Source organism: Prinia subflava, chromosome 12 (genome assembly GCF_021018805.1).
Source record: "Prinia subflava isolate CZ2003 ecotype Zambia chromosome 12, Cam_Psub_1.2, whole genome shotgun sequence".
In the NCBI taxonomy this organism is placed as follows: Eukaryota; Metazoa; Chordata; class Aves; order Passeriformes; family Cisticolidae; genus Prinia; species Prinia subflava.
The window spans coordinates 18,654,314-18,672,677 of NC_086258.1; the positions used below are offsets into that span (position 1 = coordinate 18,654,314).

The 18,364-nt window shown below is 55.6% G+C and overlaps 1 protein-coding gene across 5 annotated transcripts in view; it reads left to right on the forward strand.

Moving 5' to 3' along the window:
- Window positions 1–18,364, forward strand: part of MXRA7 (matrix remodeling associated 7) — a 29,102-nt gene that overhangs the window by 1,302 nt on the left and 9,436 nt on the right. For 2 of the 5 annotated variants that reach the window (XM_063408847.1, XM_063408848.1), the window contains exons 2-4: window positions 6,109–6,204; window positions 8,208–8,268; window positions 12,138–12,237. In XM_063408847.1, coding sequence (XP_063264917.1) covers window positions 6,109–6,204; window positions 8,208–8,268; window positions 12,138–12,237 — 257 coding nt within the window. The other 3 variants (XM_063408846.1, XM_063408849.1, XM_063408845.1) reach the window with 3 other exon arrangements.

Below are 18,364 nucleotides of genomic sequence, written 5' to 3' on the forward strand. Positions count from 1 at the left end.
TTCTGCTCTTGCCCAGCCTGGATGGGAGCCGCTGACAACCTGAGGCTCCTGAACTCCCTGTCTTGGTGGCTTTCTGCCATGTCCCCTGTCCAAAGGCCGGGAAGGGAGCACTGGGGTGGCTCGGGAGTGCGGGAGCATCGCCGTGTGCTGGCAGCGTGTTTGGGCAGGGGCACGCAAGGCTGAGGCCCAGTCGCCTCCTGCCTATTCTTAGTAGCATTTGTAATCCTCAGCAACTGTCTCCAGGCTGCGGGCAGTGCGTGGACAGCCCTGCCTTGGAAAGCATCTCCAGTGACTCACCGGATAGCCTTGGGCAGGTCCCGGGGGCTTGCACGCCCTTCTCTGTGTGTGATGCTCTGCAGCACCCAGGGGTGAGGAGCTCTCTGGCTCTGCCTCCCTGTGCTCCTCAGCACCGCCCTTGGTGGGTTTTGAGCCCCGGAGCACTCCCTCTCCCCTTCCTGGTGCCCCTTGCCCTTGGATACAGCTCTCAAGCAGTGCTGTCCCTTGTCCCAGCACCCTGGAAACCACATCTGTTTCTCTGCTGTGTGATTTATCGGTGCCTGTGAGTACCATGATCTCTGGAGAGCTCCTGGGCTACCGTTAGCCAGCTGGGTCCTGGCTGGGCCAGCTCAGCACCAAAGTTGGCCACTTGGCTTGAGCTGCTCTCTGGTCAGGTGCAGCACCCATGGGGACAGATGTCTGGATCCAGGACTGTCAGAGCCCACAGGTTCCTCTGCTGCTAGCTCATGTCTTGGGAATGTTTTCCTCCCCTCTGGCTGCTCTTCAGTCCTTATTTCTTTGAACAGGCACTGCTGCAATGCTTGCTGCCTTCAGAGAAGGGCTCAGCTCCTTGAGCCCCACTCAGCACAGGTGTAGTAACAGGGTTTTGTGTGCCTGGAATGAGTTCTTACTCAAGAAACGGGGAGTTCTGTGTCCTGCAGAAGCCTGGTTGGGCTTTATGGGACTGGGGCTCCTCACTGCCCTCAGCCCCTCTTACAACAAAGGGAGCACTGGAGCTGCACAGGGTCCTGGCCAGCTTTTCCTCCTGGGAAATTGTTCCCTCACTGTGTGAGCAAGGCAGAACAAGTCACCCTGGGCCTGAGCAGCGTCCCTTTGGGAAGGACAGGGACCAGGCACGGTGCTGGTGGGGAGCAGAGGGAGGGGAGGGATGCTGCTCGTGGCCCGCGCATGATCCCGCAGCTGCCAGCACTGCCTGGCCGGGCTGGCCGGCCCCGGGGCTGGGTGGCACGGCCAAGGGACTGTGAGGGACTACGTGCACTTCCAGCAGGCACCACACACGTGTGGCAGTGCCCAGGCTGCTGATCCACTGGGCAGAGAGAGAGAGACCATCCACAGCTCTTTTGCTCCCTGCAAACATCCCCAAAGTTGCTTCAACCTTTCCCTCCTCCAGCACCAGACCCAAGCCCAGCAGATATTTCAGGCAGGGATGGGACGGGCCCTGGGCAGAGCAGTGAGTGCTTTGCAGGTGGCTGATGGAATCGTTCCCTTTCCAGCCTGTCTTGGCTCGGCCATGGGCTGCGGTCTCCTGATGTGACTCAGCAGAGGAGGCTCCCAGACCCTGTCTAGCTGCTGGCTCCTGCAGGCTCAGAGCTTCTCAGTACATCAGCAGGCAGAGGGACACTCAGAGAGCTTTCTTTCCTTATTTATTTTCTATCTTTTTTTCTTTATTTTCCTTCCTTATTTTCTTTCCCTCCTGTTTGCTTAGCACGCACAGTGCCAGCCTGGCTCGGATTGCCCGCAGCCATTAACCACTCGACCAAAATGCTGATGGATGAACCCGCCCAGGGAGAGCAGCCTCGCTGTGTTAATGACGGGCTGGAGCCGTGCATCCTGCTGCCTCCTCCTTCCCTGCTCCCTGCCTGTGCAAAGTGGGATCTGCTGGGCTAGCTGTGTGTCTCAGCCTCCCTCCTGCTTCCATTTCCTGCCAGGCTGGTAAAATAGCTAAAATTGAAGCCTCTCTGCCCCTCTCTGCAGTTCATTGTAGCATCATGCTCAGGGCTAGAGAATGAACCAGTGGCAGAGCAAGGAAAGGAGCCCGGGAGTCCTCGTTTCCCTTAACTGCTGGTAGTGGTTCCCCTTGTCTCTGCTGGCTCCCATCATTGAAAAAAAAAACCCTTAATTAGTCTGTCATTGTCTGTTCTCATCCCCATCCCCAGCTCGTTAATGGATGAGGCAGTGCTGTCAAAGCAATCCCCTAATGAAAAGCTGCTGGGTGGGAACGGCAGCAACGCTGGGGCTGTGGAGCGTGGTTCTTGTGAGAAACGGTCAGAAACTTCAACTCTCTAATGAGCCATTCTGTCCTGGAAGTGGCAGGTGGCAGGGGCCGGGCAGGGTTTTCAGGGTTGGACCAGAGCCACTGCCGAGATGCCATCCTGGCCAAAACCTTCTGGAGATGGGGAGGGTGAGTGGGCAGTACCAGGGCACGGCAGCCTGGCTGGTTTGCCAAGGGTTAATTGCAGCTGAGGGCTTCAAACAGAGCAGGGGCAAGTGGGTGGCAGTGGGGAGAAGGGGACACAAACCCTGCCTGAGCAGGGCAGCCTGTGGGGCTGTCACCTGGATAGCAGAGGCACAAAGGCTTCATCTGTCTCTCCTGCCAAGCTCCTGGTGCTTTTCCCCTGTGCCTCCCACCCCAATCTGTGCCCCCCCTGCAGGCTCCTGGTGCCTCTGGACACACCAGGCAGCACAAAGCACCCAGCTCCCACCAGGAGCCCTCTTTATATTTAAAAAGTCATCATTTCCTCCTCTAATACCTCCTGCTTGCCCTCCCTGTGCCGGAGGGGACAGGGTGTCTAATTAAGTCTGGCTGTAATTGGCAGCTGTTCAGGCTGTGTCTGCCCTGCCAGCGGGCTGGGACAGGAGCTCCAGTGTCCCACAGAGCACTGGGGAGCGATGTGGTGATGTGCTACCCCTGTCACAGCCTTGGCAGGAGCCCTGCCAGGGAATGCAGGCTCCCCACCCAGATCCCTGACCGCTCAGATGTGCCCAGCTCTCACCTCAAGCAGTCTGTGCCAGGGACAAATGCATCATCTCTTGCAGTGACTGGAAACTGGGCAGTGAGACAGGACGTGTGTCACCCTCCAGGGAGCCTGTGCACGTGTTGTGCCCGCCCTGAATCCCAGCCACGGGGCTCTGCTGGGATGTGCTGTGGGGCACGGTGGCATTGGGGTCTGCCTTGTGTTCCCCACATGGGCTGAGGAGGTTGGGCTGCTGCCCAGGCCCCTGTGGGCTGGGTGAAGCCTTGGGAGCTGTGCCAGAGCCAGAAAACTGCTGGAGCAGAGGCCACGAGGACTCTTTGCCTCCTGAAATGCCCACTTGTGTGAAGGGTTGCCAGGTGAGGGCCAGCTCTGGCTGCCACTGCTCCCAAGGATGGCATCCAGCTCACCTGGGCAGCGAGGGAGGGCCTGGTGTGTGGTGTTTGCTTTCCAGAGGCTGTAGCAAAAAGGAAAGAGCTGGCTGGATGTGATCCTGGGGGAGCCAGGATCCCAGGGAGCCTGGGATGTGATGGAGCCTGCAGGGATGGGTGCTCTGAGCTGGGCTCCTCACCCTGCCGTGGGACACACCAGTGTTCTCCTCACCACCCCGGCACTGCCTCATCCTCTTTAAGGGCTGGATGTTCCCGGAGCTTCAGAAATGCTCTGCCTGCTCTGTGGCTTGTCCTTGCTCACAGCAGTGACAGGGGAAGTGGCAGGAGCAGATTCTCCCACACTTTGGGGGCTCAGACCTGCAAAAGGCCATTTCCACATGAAGAACATCCTATCCAGGCACCCCAGAGCTGGCAGGACCCTCACCAGGGCTGGAAAACTGCTCTGGTTGTGCAGCTGCTCCTCTGGCCAGCGGGAGGATGGAGAGCCCCAGCAGTGGGTGAAGGGGAGCTGCTGACAGAGCAGCTGCTTTGCTCTGCTCAACTCTGCCCAACATTATTATTATTTAGTCTTTTTTTAAAAGGTTTCTTCTTCCCCCTTTTCTTCTAGATTTTCTCTTTCTGGCTGACTCTCTGTCTGCTTTCTTTCCCTCTTGCAATGTCTTGCATCAGGCTTGGAGCAGAGAGTGCAGCCATAAATGGCAACACACAGGGCCCAGGAGTTTAATCCAAGATAATTTTCTCTCCTCTTGCTTTGCAGCCTGGGATCTTCCCTTTTCCTGAAGCTGGAACAGGGCACTTATTTGTCCCCAACCTGTCCCTAAGTGCCAGGGCTGTCCCTGAAGAAAGGGTGAGGGACACACCACCCCCAAAGTCTCCTCTTTTCCTTTCTGAGAAAACAAACCATTGCTCAGAGGTGTTTGCACCGGGGATGGAGGAAGTGGGGAGGAAATGGCCAGAAATGAGCTGAAAACCAGATGATGCTGTAGTGGGAAGCCTGGCTCCCATCTCCCGTGGGCTGGGAGAGGGTTCAGTGCTGGCAGAGCCTTGAGGGGGCATTTTGGGGTCACAATGTCAAGCTCCTCTCTTTGAGCCACCCTCCCCTGGAGACTCAGGGTTGTCCACGGTCAGTGCTGGCTGTGTCCCAAACGTCCCTGGAGCCTTGTCCTGGCTCTGCTGTGGCCCAAACCCTGCTCCAGAGTCAGCCTCATGCGTGGGCGTCTCGCTCGTGGCCATGGAGCTAAAGGGCAGCAGCACGTTTGTGATGATCCAACAAATGCTCTGCAGCCAGGAGCTGCCAGCGCCGGGGCAGATGGATCCTGCCTTGTTATTTAAGGTGGATGGCTTGCTGGATTTTAACCCTGCCCTTCCCGGAGCCCCGGCCAAGCTGTGCCCAGGTATGATTCAGATGTGCCGGGGCACGGATGCGTTCCCAGCCCCGCGTGGCCCCGGGGCCAGGCAGCTGTCGCCAAGCGCGTCCCCTCGGCTCGGCAATGACATCTTTGTTTGCCGCAGCAGCTGGTCGGAGCGGCCCGTGTCAAGTCTCCTCCAGATGCTCCTGGATAATGACATGCACGCCTCCCTGCAGTGCTGCCTTTTTTTTTTTTCTTTTTTTTTCTTTTTTTTTCCTGCTGGGAGGCTTTCGTGGCCGGTGTGCACCGGAGAGATGCTGATTTGTGAGCTGTTGGACAGAGCACCCAGGTCATTTATTCTCCGGTTGTTTCTCCCTCACTCCCAGCTGCTCAAAACTCCCTGCATTCTCCCTGGGCTGTGCTTCCTACAGAAGAGCAGTGCCTGGGGTGCCCCGGTGTCCTCTTTGCTGCCCAAATCTCCCAGTGCTGTCCCAACGCCTGCCCCCTCCCCACTTTGGCTGCAGGATGCCAGGACAGCAGCACCCACTGGCCATGGCAGGGCTGAGAGCTCTGAAATTCGGGGCTGCTCCAGGCACAGAGGGCTCTCCCCTCCTCTGGCTCACGGGGGCTGTAGGTACAGCCAGGCTCGAGGTGGGGCTTTGTCCCTGCTGGCATTTCCAGCCCAGAGGCTGCTCCCAGCCCAACGCTGGTATTTCACTGCAAGGCCAAGGGACACGGTGTCCCTGCTCCCTGCCCACGCAGATCCTCCTCCACAGCCCTCCAGGCAGAGCAGGGAAATCTTCATCTGTGAAGGTTTTGGACAGGGAAAGCTGGCTCTGCACAGGGCTCGAGGTTATCACAGCTGCTGTGGGGCTGAGAGGGCTGGGAAGCCCCAGCCCCAGGACTGCAGGATGGCATGGGGAGGTTTCCAGGGGGTATTTACTGGATGGATGCAGAGCATTAACAACCCGAGCATGTCCTCTCCCTTCCTGCTCCTCCTGAGCTGCTGCATCAGCATCCCGGGAAGCTGCCTGAGCCCTGCCAGGACACACAGGCAGCCCAGCCTGGCAGAGCCCGTCCCCCTCACTCCTTGCACTGGTCCCATCCCACGGGCTGGGGCTGCCACAGAGAGCAGCTGGTCAGCTCCAAACCCCGGCTGCAGGGCTGGGCACTGGAGGGCTCTGGGGTTCCTCATTCCAGCAGCCATGTCACGGCTTGGCACATGGATCAGAGGCAGCACAGGCTCGGGCATGGGGCAAGGTGGGCTACTGGCCACATTCAGGATTTGTCCGTGTGTGCTGAAGCTGCCAGGGCTGGTTGGTTGAGCACAGGGAAGGCTCGAGGGTGTTTGTGCTCAAAGCTTTTGCCTTTTTCCAGATACCACCATTGGGTGCCTCGCCTGGATCCAGCCTTGGGCACACAGGACAAGCAGAGGACACGAGTGGCCACGCAGCACTTTCCAGCCATGCAGAGGTGCGTGGGAGGGAGAGCCCGGGGAGGGTGGCATGGCACACAGTGTGCCAGTGTCCCTGAGTGGGTGGGGCATTATCCCAGGGTGGCAGTGGCCATGGGCAGGGGGCACAGCTTGCCTGTTCTCCCCTGGTGAGGTTGGGTGGCCTCTTAAAGACTCAGCCCACTTAAAACAGAAAGAAACGGTGTTCCAGGGGCAGGTTTGCTTCTTGGGGGTGGAGGAAGCGGTGCCCTGGGGATGGGGGTCCCTTTGGACCACAATGGCTGCAGGAGGGGGCAGCCCCAGGAGGGCAGAGGGACGGGGATGTGGAGTCTGGGGCCACAGTGGGCAGGGGGAAGGGAGGTGCTGGCATCTGCCTCCAGTGCATCCAAGCAGAAAAGCCTTGTGCTGTAGGGAGCTCTGGCTGCCACGAGCAGGGGTTCCCAGACAGCCCTGGCACGCTGCTGCTGCTGCCAGCCTGGCATCCTCTGCTCCCATCTAGTGTCTCTTTCTCTGTGTTGGAGCAGATCTATTTTCTTTCCTTGGAGGCTTGCCACCCAAATTTCCTGCTTGTTCTCATTGTTAAATGCTCAGTTCCTTATGCCTAGGCAAGGAAGAGGCTAAAATTTCCCTCCTTGTGTCTGCTCCTGGAGGGTTGGGTCTCCCAGGGGATGTCCCAGCTCACAGGCAGAGATGGATGTGATGGGGAACTGCTACCTTGGGCTTTGGCTGAGCCACCAGAGCTGAGTGTCCCCTCCCTGAGGCCACTCCCTTGGGTGCCTCCCCAGCCATCCCCAAGGGAAGTCCGGGTGTCCAGCGGGAAGTGCCCATGTTTGGAAGTGTGGCCCAAAATAGCCATGGCTGCAGCGGGTGGGGGTCTGGGTGGCATCTCCTTCTGGGGAACAGAGTGGCCAGAGGAAGCCAAGGGGCTGGGAATAATGCACATTCCTCCCTGATGACAAAGCAGCTCAGTCCTGGGCCGGGGCTGTGCTCCAAAGCTCTGCAAAGCCAGCACTCCTCTCTGTGCATGGTCCTCCTTGGCTCAGTGTCACTCCCCTCGGGGCTCCTTCCCCCCAGCTCTTCCCATGATAAAGAGGGGCTTGGCAGCCTCCCTCCATGCTCCCCCCTCTCTGCCAGGTGCTTTGCCCTTTTGCCAGCCCATGGGATGCACAGGGGGAGGCTGCGGGAGGGCACCCCAGGGTGCTGGTGACCCCTGGGCTCGGCTCACAGGGGTTTGCAGCTGGAGCACAGGGCTGTGCAGGAGGAAATCCCTCGTGCAGGGGCTCTGCCATGTGTCCTTGTCTTATCTCCAGAGCTGGAGTGCTCCCCTCTCTCCCTGCTTGGAGTTTCTGCACAGGACAAGGAATCTGGGCTTTATGAAGTTTGTTGTGTGTTGTAGAAAGAAACCACCAAACTTCCAAAATTCCTCTGCCATTAAAAAAAACCCCAAAATGTGCTGTTAGTCCAGACACCAGCTGTGGATGGCTCCTGGAGGGGTCCCAGCACAACCCCCAGTGCTGCCTTCGATCCCTGGGCCCCACTGGTGAATGCCCCTGTGCTTCAGAGCAGCTGCTTGGCCCATGGCTGGGGATCCACCTTTTCCTGCTGCCAGGACAGTCTGTGCAAGCCTGGCCTGGGGACACACAGACGTCTCCAAAGCTCTTGGCTCAGTCCCTGCCTGTCCCTGGGCAGGAGGGGTGGCAGGGGTGCAGCTGGGAGGAAGGTGCTCAGGCACAAGGCTCTTATTAAAAACCTTAATATCTCTTTGAATATGGGGATGCATTTGCATTTCACAGCCTTTGGGTGAGCCAGGTCACTGTGACTGACTAGTAAGAGGAAAGCAGACTAATAAACCTCACTCATTAGTGAGCATCCTTTTGTCCTGTTCCTTGGAGGAAGCAGGGAAGGGGTGCCCAGCCCTCTCACTGGAGCTCTGGGCTCTGCATCCCAGCCCTGCCCCAACCAAACATGGGTTATTCAGCACAGCACCCTCTCCTCACGGCTGTTCTGTTTTTAACTCCTGCAGGAGGAAGAGGTGGACTCAGAAAATGAGAAGTTGGTGGTGAGAGAGCCGGAGGATGAGGATGGTGAGTGCCAAGCAAGCCAGAACTCTGCACAGAGATTATGGACAGGTCTGGAGCCCTGAGTGCTTGGGGATGGTCTCCTTCCTCCAGAAAAATTCCTACCCCTTCCCCAGATGCCCTTGGGCTGTTTGCCATGGGGTAGCTTTGTGATGCAGCTGCTTCAAAAGCTCATTGCTGCATCCAGGACAATCTCCAGGAGCTTTAGTCAGAGCCACGTTTAACTGATTAGCCAATTAGTCGATTGGAAAATGATTAATTGACTAATTGGGGTGACAACTGCTGCACTCCTAAGAAAATGAAACAGATGGTGCCGAGTGGAATGTGTGTCTGAAGGGGACCCTGCTCTGCTGGGCAGCCCTGGAGATGCTGGGATGTCCCCAGGAGCTCTGGCTTGGGGTGGCTGGGGCAGCAGGAGGCCTTGGGGTGTTCTCCCTTCCCTGCCCCACTTTCTGCCTGGCTGTTGGAGGGTGCTGTGTGGCAATCCCCCGGCTCAGGGGGATTATGCCTAATGCCACAGGGAATCAGATTTTAATCCCGGTGCCATTCCTGCAAGGCGGGGGAAGCGCCTTTGGAGACGGGGTTCCCAAAATACACTCCTTCCATCCTGCTGGGCCTCCTCACAGCACTGGTGGCTGGGGATGTCACCACGGGGGGCTGTGGCAGGTCTGGTTTGAGGATTGGTGGGTGTATCCTGCCAAATAGATGCTCAGTAACACTGCTGTGCCAGTGTCTGCTTCTGTGGCCTCAGCTCTGTTCCAGGGCTGCCCTGGCACAGCAGGGCTCTGTTCCAAAGTGGCTGCGACCTGGGATTGGGAGAAGGTGATGGCCCCTGGCTGTGAGTCCTGCACTGTGTCCTCCCTAAGCACCTCCTGCAGGCAGCCCCTGGCCCCTCTCCTGAATTACTCACACCATTTCTGGAGTATTTTAAATTTGGGCTGGGCAAAGCCATGGCCCAGGCTGATGAGGAGACAGTGAGATGCAGCTGGAAATACCAGCACTGTCCTGGGATCAGCCCTGCTCCTTCCTTCTCTGTCTCCTGCATGTCCTGGCCCCACTCAACCCATGAGCAGAGATCCCCTGGGGCATATGGGGATCCTGCAGGCATCTGGCACCAGCCTGGGACGCTGCCCTGTGACCAAAACCACCAGAGCAGCTTTCCCTCCATTTTGGGCAGGGAGCTGGCAGGGACAACCTGGATCATGCCAGAGCAAGCATGTTCAGGGGAGAGGTGCTCTCCTGGGGCTGCTCTCACTCTGCCAGCTCAGGGTCACAGCACTGGCAATGCAAGGGCAGAGAGATGAAAGACAAATGTTTTCTTTAATATGAATTCATGGAGGCTCTCAGTAAGTAGGTCACCTCCTATTCCTGTAGTGTTTTCCCTGTCTACATGAAAACCCAGCCTCCCCTTTTCTGTGTGTTTCCTGAAGTTTGTTTTCAATTTGCCAAGAAAGTTCCTGAGCTCAAAAAACAGCCAGAGGTTTCCAAAGCCACACACTGTCTCCTTTTTTAATCATACCGTGTGGGCAGGGAGATGGGGACCTTCCTTTCCTCCCTCTTCCCTTATTATTTTCTGGTGAGGTGGCAACTAAACTGCTCTTTTTGGGCCAGTCTAAATCCCAATTCTCACTTGATTTGGCAGAAAACCACTTGAGGGAAACAATCTTAATTGTCCTTGAAATCAGTCAAGCTTTACAAAGGTAATGAACAGCTCCTGCTCTGCACCAACACAAGGAACAGGATGTTACACCCTCTTTTTAATTTTTTCTCCTTCTCCTAATATCTCCCAAAGCAGCAGCCAGCTGAATTTTCTTTCCATGCACTTTTATGGTCACCCAAAGTGCTGATAAGCTGCAGCATTACCGCTGGTTTCCAGCTGGCCACGTTTGTTTGTTTGTTTGCCCATGGGGAGGGTTTCCCACCAAGGGAAGTGGAATATGGCCAAGCTGAATGTTTGGGGCTGCAGACCACAGCTTTGGGCTGCTTCTGTTCAGACATTTGTGACAAAGCTGGATAAAGGGTTTGTGTTTGAATCCCCTGGGAGCTTGGATGGCATTTAGGGATTAGAGAAACATTCCAGATCAGTAATTGAGCAGTAGCCCACCAGGACTTCCCAGGGAAGCTCCCCAAGATCATGGAGATGGAAAGAAGTGAGGAAATGTGGGCATTAGCAGGGGGAGGTCTCTGTGAAATTCCCAGCCCACTCCCATAGCTCCAGGCATGATCACTCCAGTGAAGCTCAAACACTGCTTGTTTCTGAGATCTCTGGTTTCCTCACCTACAAAATCAGGCTCTGACTTGCCTTTTACAAGGGAGTCCCCAAGGTCTGGCAGCAGCCAAATGTGGGCACAAGCTTGGGGTTGGAGAAATCCCAAAATCAAGGTATTGGACACAAGGAGAAAAATGCTTAAGGGCAGTATTGATTGGAAAATAGATGCTGATGCTGAATCCTGCGGGTGAGGAAGGGAGGAGAGGGGCTGTGAGGGTGGGGCAGATGGAGGAGGAGAGACAATCATGAATATGGCCACAATAGCAGTGGACACTATGGGAAGGGGCTTCCTGCATTCCTGCAGACAGAGGATGCATTCATGTGTTGTGTACAAGCTGGGTTTTCCCTCCTGCCAGGGGAGTTTCACCCCTTTAGGGGTCCTGCTGGTGCTGGTTGCTGTCACCCTGGATACTGGTTGGTGGATAATGTGCAATTTTTCAGGGCCATGCAGATAATGAAGTAACATCTTCCTTTTGTGCACCCCTTGGGAGCTTCCCCAGGGCTCTGAGGTTCGGGGAAGCAGCAGATGTTTCTGGGAGTGTGGAAACCACAGTGCTGGATGGTTTGACGTGAAGCAGCCAAGCCCTGCAGTCCTTGGGAGATAAAGGCTCTCAGATAAGCAGCCCATGGATAACCCACAAAGGCAACTCCCCACAGCAGCAGCTCCTCCTGGGCTGCCTTTTGGATTGACCTCCCCTCCTGTTGTTTTCTCCCATCTGTAGGAAGATAAAGCACGGGAGAGGTTTTTAAAAGCAAATAGTGCTCGAGCAAAATCCGATTGGAAAAGGATCGGCTTTGGCTCAGAGTCTGAGCTTTGGTGCTCTAATTAGCACAGGGCTGAGGCTGGCGAGCTGGGTGGGAGAGCACCCAGGAGAGGGAGACCTTGGTTTCCTCTTCAGGGCTGGTGACAGAGGGACTTGGACCCAGCTGTGCTGGTGCTCCTGGGGCTGCCTTGGCCCAGTGCTGTTTGCAGCCCTGGGATTTGCCATGGGGCATCTTCATTTCACAAGCCTTGTCAAGGGCTGCAGGAGAGCTGCAGGCCCCTGTGGCCTGGGATAGCTCTGCCTGTGGCACCATCCATGAGCCCCAAGCTTGGGAAAGGGCCCCTGGACAAGGGGAGGGAGGAAGGGAGGGAGGGAGAAGGAATGCAGGTCTGGAGAGGGGAAGCGGAAAATGCTGTGAGTTAATCAGGGCAGGATTAGCATGTCTTGATAAGCCAAGATGGGCCTGCAAGGCTTTGAATCCAGGGAGAACAATGGCATATGGTTCCTGTGCTGTGGGATTTACTGGGATCTGCTTCCAGCAGGCTGCTCACTCACAGCAGTCCCCGCTGTTCCCAGTGCTGCCTGCAGCCAGGCTCCCGCCATCCTCTGGCCAGCAGCACCTTGGCTCTGCTCTGGGATCCACACTGCCTCCCTGACAGTGCCCAGCCTTTCTGGAGACTGGAGCTGACTCAGGAAATGTGTTGGGGTGGCCAGAGCGTTTGGGATGCAGGAACAGAGGTCAGAGAGCACCCCAAGGGAACAGCCCCACTGCTGTGGGTTGTGCCTCTCAGGAGGTCTCTGGTTCACAGATCTCTTGCTCTTTTTTTGTCTCTCCTCTCCAGCTGAAGATGAGAAGTTTTCTTTTAAATACAGCCCTGGAAAGCTAAGGGGAAACCAGTACAAGTCAATGATGTCCAAAGAAGAACTAGAGGAAGAACAAAGGTAAGTTGAGCTTTCTTTTTCTCCTTGCCCAAGCCCACCTGGCTGACACGCCCTTGGAGCAAGCTGAGTGTGCTCAGACCTCTCTCTCCCCACACTGCCCTCAGTGTCTCATTGCTCTGGAGTTCCAGGCCTCTCCCATCCAGGAAGAGATGAGAGCAAATAAAGTCACACTGATTTAGGAGATGGAGGCACTGTGGCCCTAAAATACCTTTGGAGCTCCTCTGGATGCTTAGACCAAATTTTCCAGCTGATGCAGCTGGTGTCTTTGCCCTGATCCCATTAGTTCTGTGCTGATCAGATCTGTTGAGATCTTTGGTTACTTCCCCTCCCCTGGCCCTGTGGATGGTGTCCCGACCTAGGACATGGGCACAGCTCAGAAACACTGGGGCAAAGTGAGGGAGTGAGAGGTTCTAGAGCTCGCTGAGATGGGGCTGGCACTGGAAATGTCCATCCCCAGGGCTACCTCAGCTGGACAGGGTGGGGATTTACCAAGTAGTGGGGCTGGTGGAGATGGAGAATTGTCCATTTTGCACTTCTTGCTGAAGTATCCTCCTGAGCCCTGCATGAAGAAAGGTTGAACCTGTCCTGTCACTTAAAACAAGATTTCTGTCTTGAGATTCCCCAGCTTAAACCAGGAATAACCCCACAGCTGAGGGCTCTGCTGCAGGCTGCTCCCTTACAGGTGTCTGCAGCTCACACCCTTTCCCTGAGGGTGAGCTCCAAGGAACTGATTTCTCAGTGGTGGCTCAACAAGCCTGGGAGATGTTGTTCTCTCCACTGCTGTCCCAAGGGCTATGGGACCCAATTCTTCACCCAGAGGTTTGCAGACAGTGATTTAGGGGCATCTGTCACCCCTTGCCTGTCAAATCATGGTCTAAGCACCACCACAGCTGGCCTGGTGTAAAGAACCAAGTAGAAACTTGATAGCAGCAAGGAAGGCAGGGATGGGGGGATCACACCTCGCCCCTGGCTCAGGCATCTTCTGCTGGCAAACCTTGCCTTGAGGCTCTTGGGCAGCATCTTTGTGATGCCACCAGCTGGGCTGGCTGAGGTTTATCTGTGTGAGGTGAGCAGGGCACTGTGGTAGGCAGAGTAAATCCAGAAACCTACCCTGTTTTGGGGTCAGTAACAGAAATGAGCTCTGGTTTCTTCTGGCATGGGGTTGATTCTGCATTGGTGGCATCAGGAAAAAATGTTTGCTTTCTTCTTTTCCATGTATCCTTGTTGTGCCTGAAGCCCCCACCCTGTAAACTGCTGAGCAGGGCTGTGAGTGTCACTGCATTTGTCACTTGGGATGGTGGTGGGGGATGAACTGAGTGAATGTCAGGGACACCCATGGGGCTAGGTGGGATCTGCTTTTCAGGATCCTGCTAAACGCCAATGCAAAAATCTACCTGCAGCTGGCAAGTTCAAACCCTTTGCACCAGCAGCTCCATCCAAACCAGCTGAGCAATCACTGTTCAGGTTTTCAGGGCCAGGAGTCCTGCAGGGCCTTGGGCTGGTTCCTGTGTGGCAAAAAATGCCCTTGTTGTCACCTGGGGACACTGAGGGACACTGCCTAAGGACAACAGTGGCATGGGGGTTTTGTACTCAGGACTGTAGAACAGGCTCCAGGGGGTGATGGACCTGTCCTGGGCACATGGCACCGCTCAGGCACCGCTGCTCTTGTCTGTGTGGAGCAGTCCCAGGGCAGGACAGTGCACCTACAATTGCCTGGGCTTCGTGTCCCTTGGAGGCTCTCAGCAGCCTTCCCCACTGAGGGCCACTGGCAGACTTGTTTTTCCTACTGCTCCTTTATTTTCTTCTCTTCCGTATTTATGTTGTTCATTTCTTTAAGGCAGCTTTGTGAACTTTTTTTTGTCTTGCTTTGTTGCTGGCTTACTTTTCCCCCCCTCAAATCTTCACTGCGGCATCAGCAGCTTTTCATTGCAGGCCTCGCAGGTGGTGCAAGGGGGCAGGGCTGCTGCCAGGTAAGCTGGGTGAGCTGAGCACAGCAGCTCAGCCTTGTCCTGCATCCCTCTCCTTGCCCTGCATCCTTCTCCTTGCCCTTCCACCCCTCTCCCCCTCTCCACACGCCCCGACCATGCTGCTGGACCTGCTGTGACCCGGGTTTGCCACCTTTATGTTGCAGGATTGAGCTGACCTCTGATCTCACATCTCTGTAGCGAGTACCTTAGGTCCTCGGCCACAAACATTCTTGCAAATCTTTTTGGTAAGGACACGCTGTTGCTTAGAAGTAGTGGTACCACTGATAACACCTGCTCGTGTCTGGGGTTATTTTGCTGTGGGGTTATTTTCCAGGGGAGGGGTTGTTTTGAGCTGCAGTTGGTTGCCTGTCCCACCTCCCTCCCTGCCTGCCTCCCCTTCCCTCATAACAGATTAATGAGTCCACTCCCCTCTGCCTCCATCTCACTTTCCATGAGCACTCCAGGGCAAATGGGGGCTCTCACCTTGGGATGCTCACCTCTTCCATCCTTGCCTGAAGCTGGACATCCCACAGCCACTCCTTTGCACTGATTTGGGAAATTGGGGCTGCTGCAGAGTGGGTGGTTAGTCCTAAGGTGTGTTAACAAAACTGACACAGGTTCAGTGTTCGCCTTTGGCCCTGTCACTCCTCCAGCTTTCCCATGGACCAACAGGTTCCCATGTGAAGCAGCTGGTAAGCAACATCCCAAAAATGCAAGTTGGTCCTCAGAGGCTACTTGTTGTGCAGTTCACAAGTTTGAATGTTGGGACTCCTTGATTTTGGAGATGCCACTGAAAATATTCCTTGCCTGTTCCAGGAGGAGCTGTAGGACTTCAGACAGGAGTACAGGCATGCAGTAGATTTGGTTATTTAAGCAAAAAACCCCACTTCTGTTCTAACCTGCATCCCTGCAGAAGCTGTGGTTGTCCTGCCTACAATTCACTAGAGTCTTGTGGCTTCCAACTGCTGCTAAATCTGGACTAAAAGGGGAAGGAATGTGACCTTCACTGAGTGGTGCAACTTCCTGCTTCTGGTGACTTCAGCCTTAAAAATTAGAGTGCTCAGTGAGGGAGGAGGACAGTAAATCCTGTTGACAAATACATCTGCTAGGGGTGGTGGCTGTGCTTGATCACACCTGGTGGGTCACCAGTCCTTCTGGAACAGAAGCACGTAGCCTTTGCCCCCCTGGGGGACAAAAACAGTCTGGGCAGGAAGGGGAAGAGTGCAGGGGAAGGATGCAGCCCTTGGTCCAGCCAGCACAGCTTATTCCCAAATCCTTGTCTTCTGCACCTGAGGCTTTTGGCCATCTGTTGCCAGCTGTAGCTCAGGAAATGTGAGTTGTGGTGATGCAGCTGCCCCTGCTCAGACAGGGCTGAGGTGTGTGGGTGTGAGACACAGCCAGGCTGCCTGAGAGGTGCTGCTGTCCTGGCTGGGCAGCTCCAGTGAAGGGGACAGGAAGAGCTCCCCAGCTCATGCCTGCACTCGTGGATGGCTTGGAGAGGTCTCTACCAGATGCTCCTCAAACCTCCCTTAAGGCTGAAAGAAGTTAGTGGGGATTTTTTTTTCTGTTGAAAATTTCTATGCTTGGGACTCTGCTGAATGTTGAGAGCTGCAGCAAGGCTCCTCTCCTAATAAAAGAGAATACCATAGGAGAAATGGCCCTCTTGGGGCTCTGATTTCAGTTCTCTCTTTCCATGAAGCAAAACGGGTCCCAGCCAAGCCTTGGTTGGCCTTAGTGCTTTCAAAGGGTTGAGTTGTCTGTGCTCTCTCCTTGTCACTCTTGGCTAGGTGTGCTGGTGGGAGAAAGGAGAGCAGATCCCATCTGACAGGCTCCAGAAAGGTCTCTCCTCTCTGTTCCCTGTCTGGGATTGAGGAAGAGGTGGGGATGAAGAGGCAGATGCTGCCCCATGGCAGACCCATAGAACAGGGTCTGATGGACAGCACCAAACTGCCCTTGGCAGGGGCACTCCTGGATGGAGCAGGAGCCCCCAGACCACTGTCAGTCTCTGTAAGAGTGCAGGAAAAATAGGGATACCTGCCCAGTTTCCCTGGCTAATGGGCTCAGTTCCCACAGCCAGGTGATCCTTTCAAGGAGCAAACTCTCCTCCTGCCCCTCAGTCCTCTCCTCTCACCTCCTGGTCAGCCACGGATGGGTTGAGGTGACACTGTTTGAATACAGACTGGGCTTAAGCCTGCAAACTCGAATGCATGCAAGGGGAATTGGATGGCTGTAAATATCAAGCTCAGCCCTTTTCTTAGTGGTAATTTAGCAATGGGCACCTGCCTCCTCCCCAGCTGGGTTCAGAGTGCCTCTTGGTTATGGGGCACTGAAAAAAACTGGAATTGCAGCAAGGCAGGATAGACCTCGGTTCTAGGGAATGTCAGAGAGCAGAGACCTTTCCCTGCTCTACAAGGCATCCTGAATGAAAGTGGGATGCAGCTGTGGCTTGAGGGACAGCCATGCAGAAGAGTGAATTTTGAATGAGATAATGCTGGTGATGACAGCTCTGGAGCACACAAGGGCAGGAAGCAGCTGCAGAAGTTTCATGACTTGTTGACAGACCTCAACCTACTTCAGACATCTCCACTAGTAGCCATCCAAAAATAGGTGGGTGGACAGTGCTAGGGGAGGTTGCATTTCAGGAGAGCTGTCCATTGGCATCAGTCCCTGTCCACCCCCTGAACTGCCATCACATAACCCTGGCTTGCCTGCTTGTTCTCCTCTCTGTACAGCATGGGAAGTGGGCGTCTTTCTCCTCCCTCTCTTTTGCTAACCTTCCCCCCACCCAGTGGCTTTGCTGTCCTGTCCTGTCCTGTCCTGTCCTGTCCAGCATGGTGCTTCTTTTGGATGAGGGAAGCTGGTAAGTTTGGGCTTTTGCAGGGGTGGGTTATTGTTTGCTTGCTTCTCATCTTCTGCAGCACGATAGTCGTCCTGGGCTGAGGGAGGAGGAGTAGCAGCGAGGGGTGCAGAGCCCAGGGCCATGGCACTCTGCAGGGCAGGGTGGCCACTGCTTTACCGCAGCCACCAGCCACAGGGATGGCACCAGCCATGGTTGCTTTCAGCTGCCAAGCACCCGGGGCATGAGGTGTGTTTGCTTCCCACCTGCCTCTTGTAGTAAAGGGCACTGCATGTTTGGGGATCCCTGCTGAGCTTCCCCTCGTGCTCACTCTGTAGGTGCCCAACTCCACTTGGATGAGGAGGAAGTGTGCTGGTGGCCTGGTGCTGTTCTCTGCCCCCATATCCCCAGGGAAAACCTCCTCTGACTTACAGAGATGTCAGTGGACTGGAGCCCTGGCCCTATTTATAGGCATGATTGAGTCATGAATCACCAAAAGCTTTAAGAACAGAGTAACTCAGGATGCCTCCCTCAGAAAGGCAGGGAAGGGGAGGCTCAGGAAGCCCCTTCCCATCTCCTCCTCTCCAGTCGCAGAGAGGAAACCCTTGCAAACTCCCCCGTAGCCTTTGCAGGGTGTGAGTCTCTGACTCTATGGAATGAGATTTTAGTTCAGACAGCAACTCTACTTGAGCTCCTGGGGTTTTCTTGGCTCAGGTCCTGAACTGTCCTGGCTTGTGGCTGCTTCTCTGTGTCTCCCTCACCCAGCACTCATGATTTGTCTTCATCTGCTTCTGCTTAACCTCGTGCAGCATGGGCAGCTGGCTGTTCTGTGCCTGCTAACTCCCTGGGAGCCCTGCTCTGCCTGTCCTGGGTTCCCCTGCTGCTGGAGAGACCCAGGGATGCAGGGAACTGGGGCATCTCACCAGGCTGGAAGCAAACTGGTGTTCAGTGAGCTGGAGAACAAACACTGAGTGATGGAGGAAAGAGCAGCTCAGCCTGTCCGTGGCTTTTCCCACTGCTGTGGTGTTGGCTGGGGGGGTCAGGAGTGTCGCAAGGGAATGGGCACACAACTGATGGATGAGCTGGTCAGGAGCCCAGGCCACCTTCCTGGCTATGCTCTGGCCTTTCCAGCTGTTGCTGCTCTGGCTGGGAAATGTGGGAAGCCTCTGTCTCAGAATAGTTGTGGGCAAGGTCTGCTGGGGTGATACAGCCCCGATCCCACCGACTCCTCACCAGCCCCTGTCCTAAAGCCAGTGAGACTTGTGCTCCCTGGGCACACAGGTTCTGGCAGCCTCGAGGCACAGCAGGTATTTCCCAAAGCCCA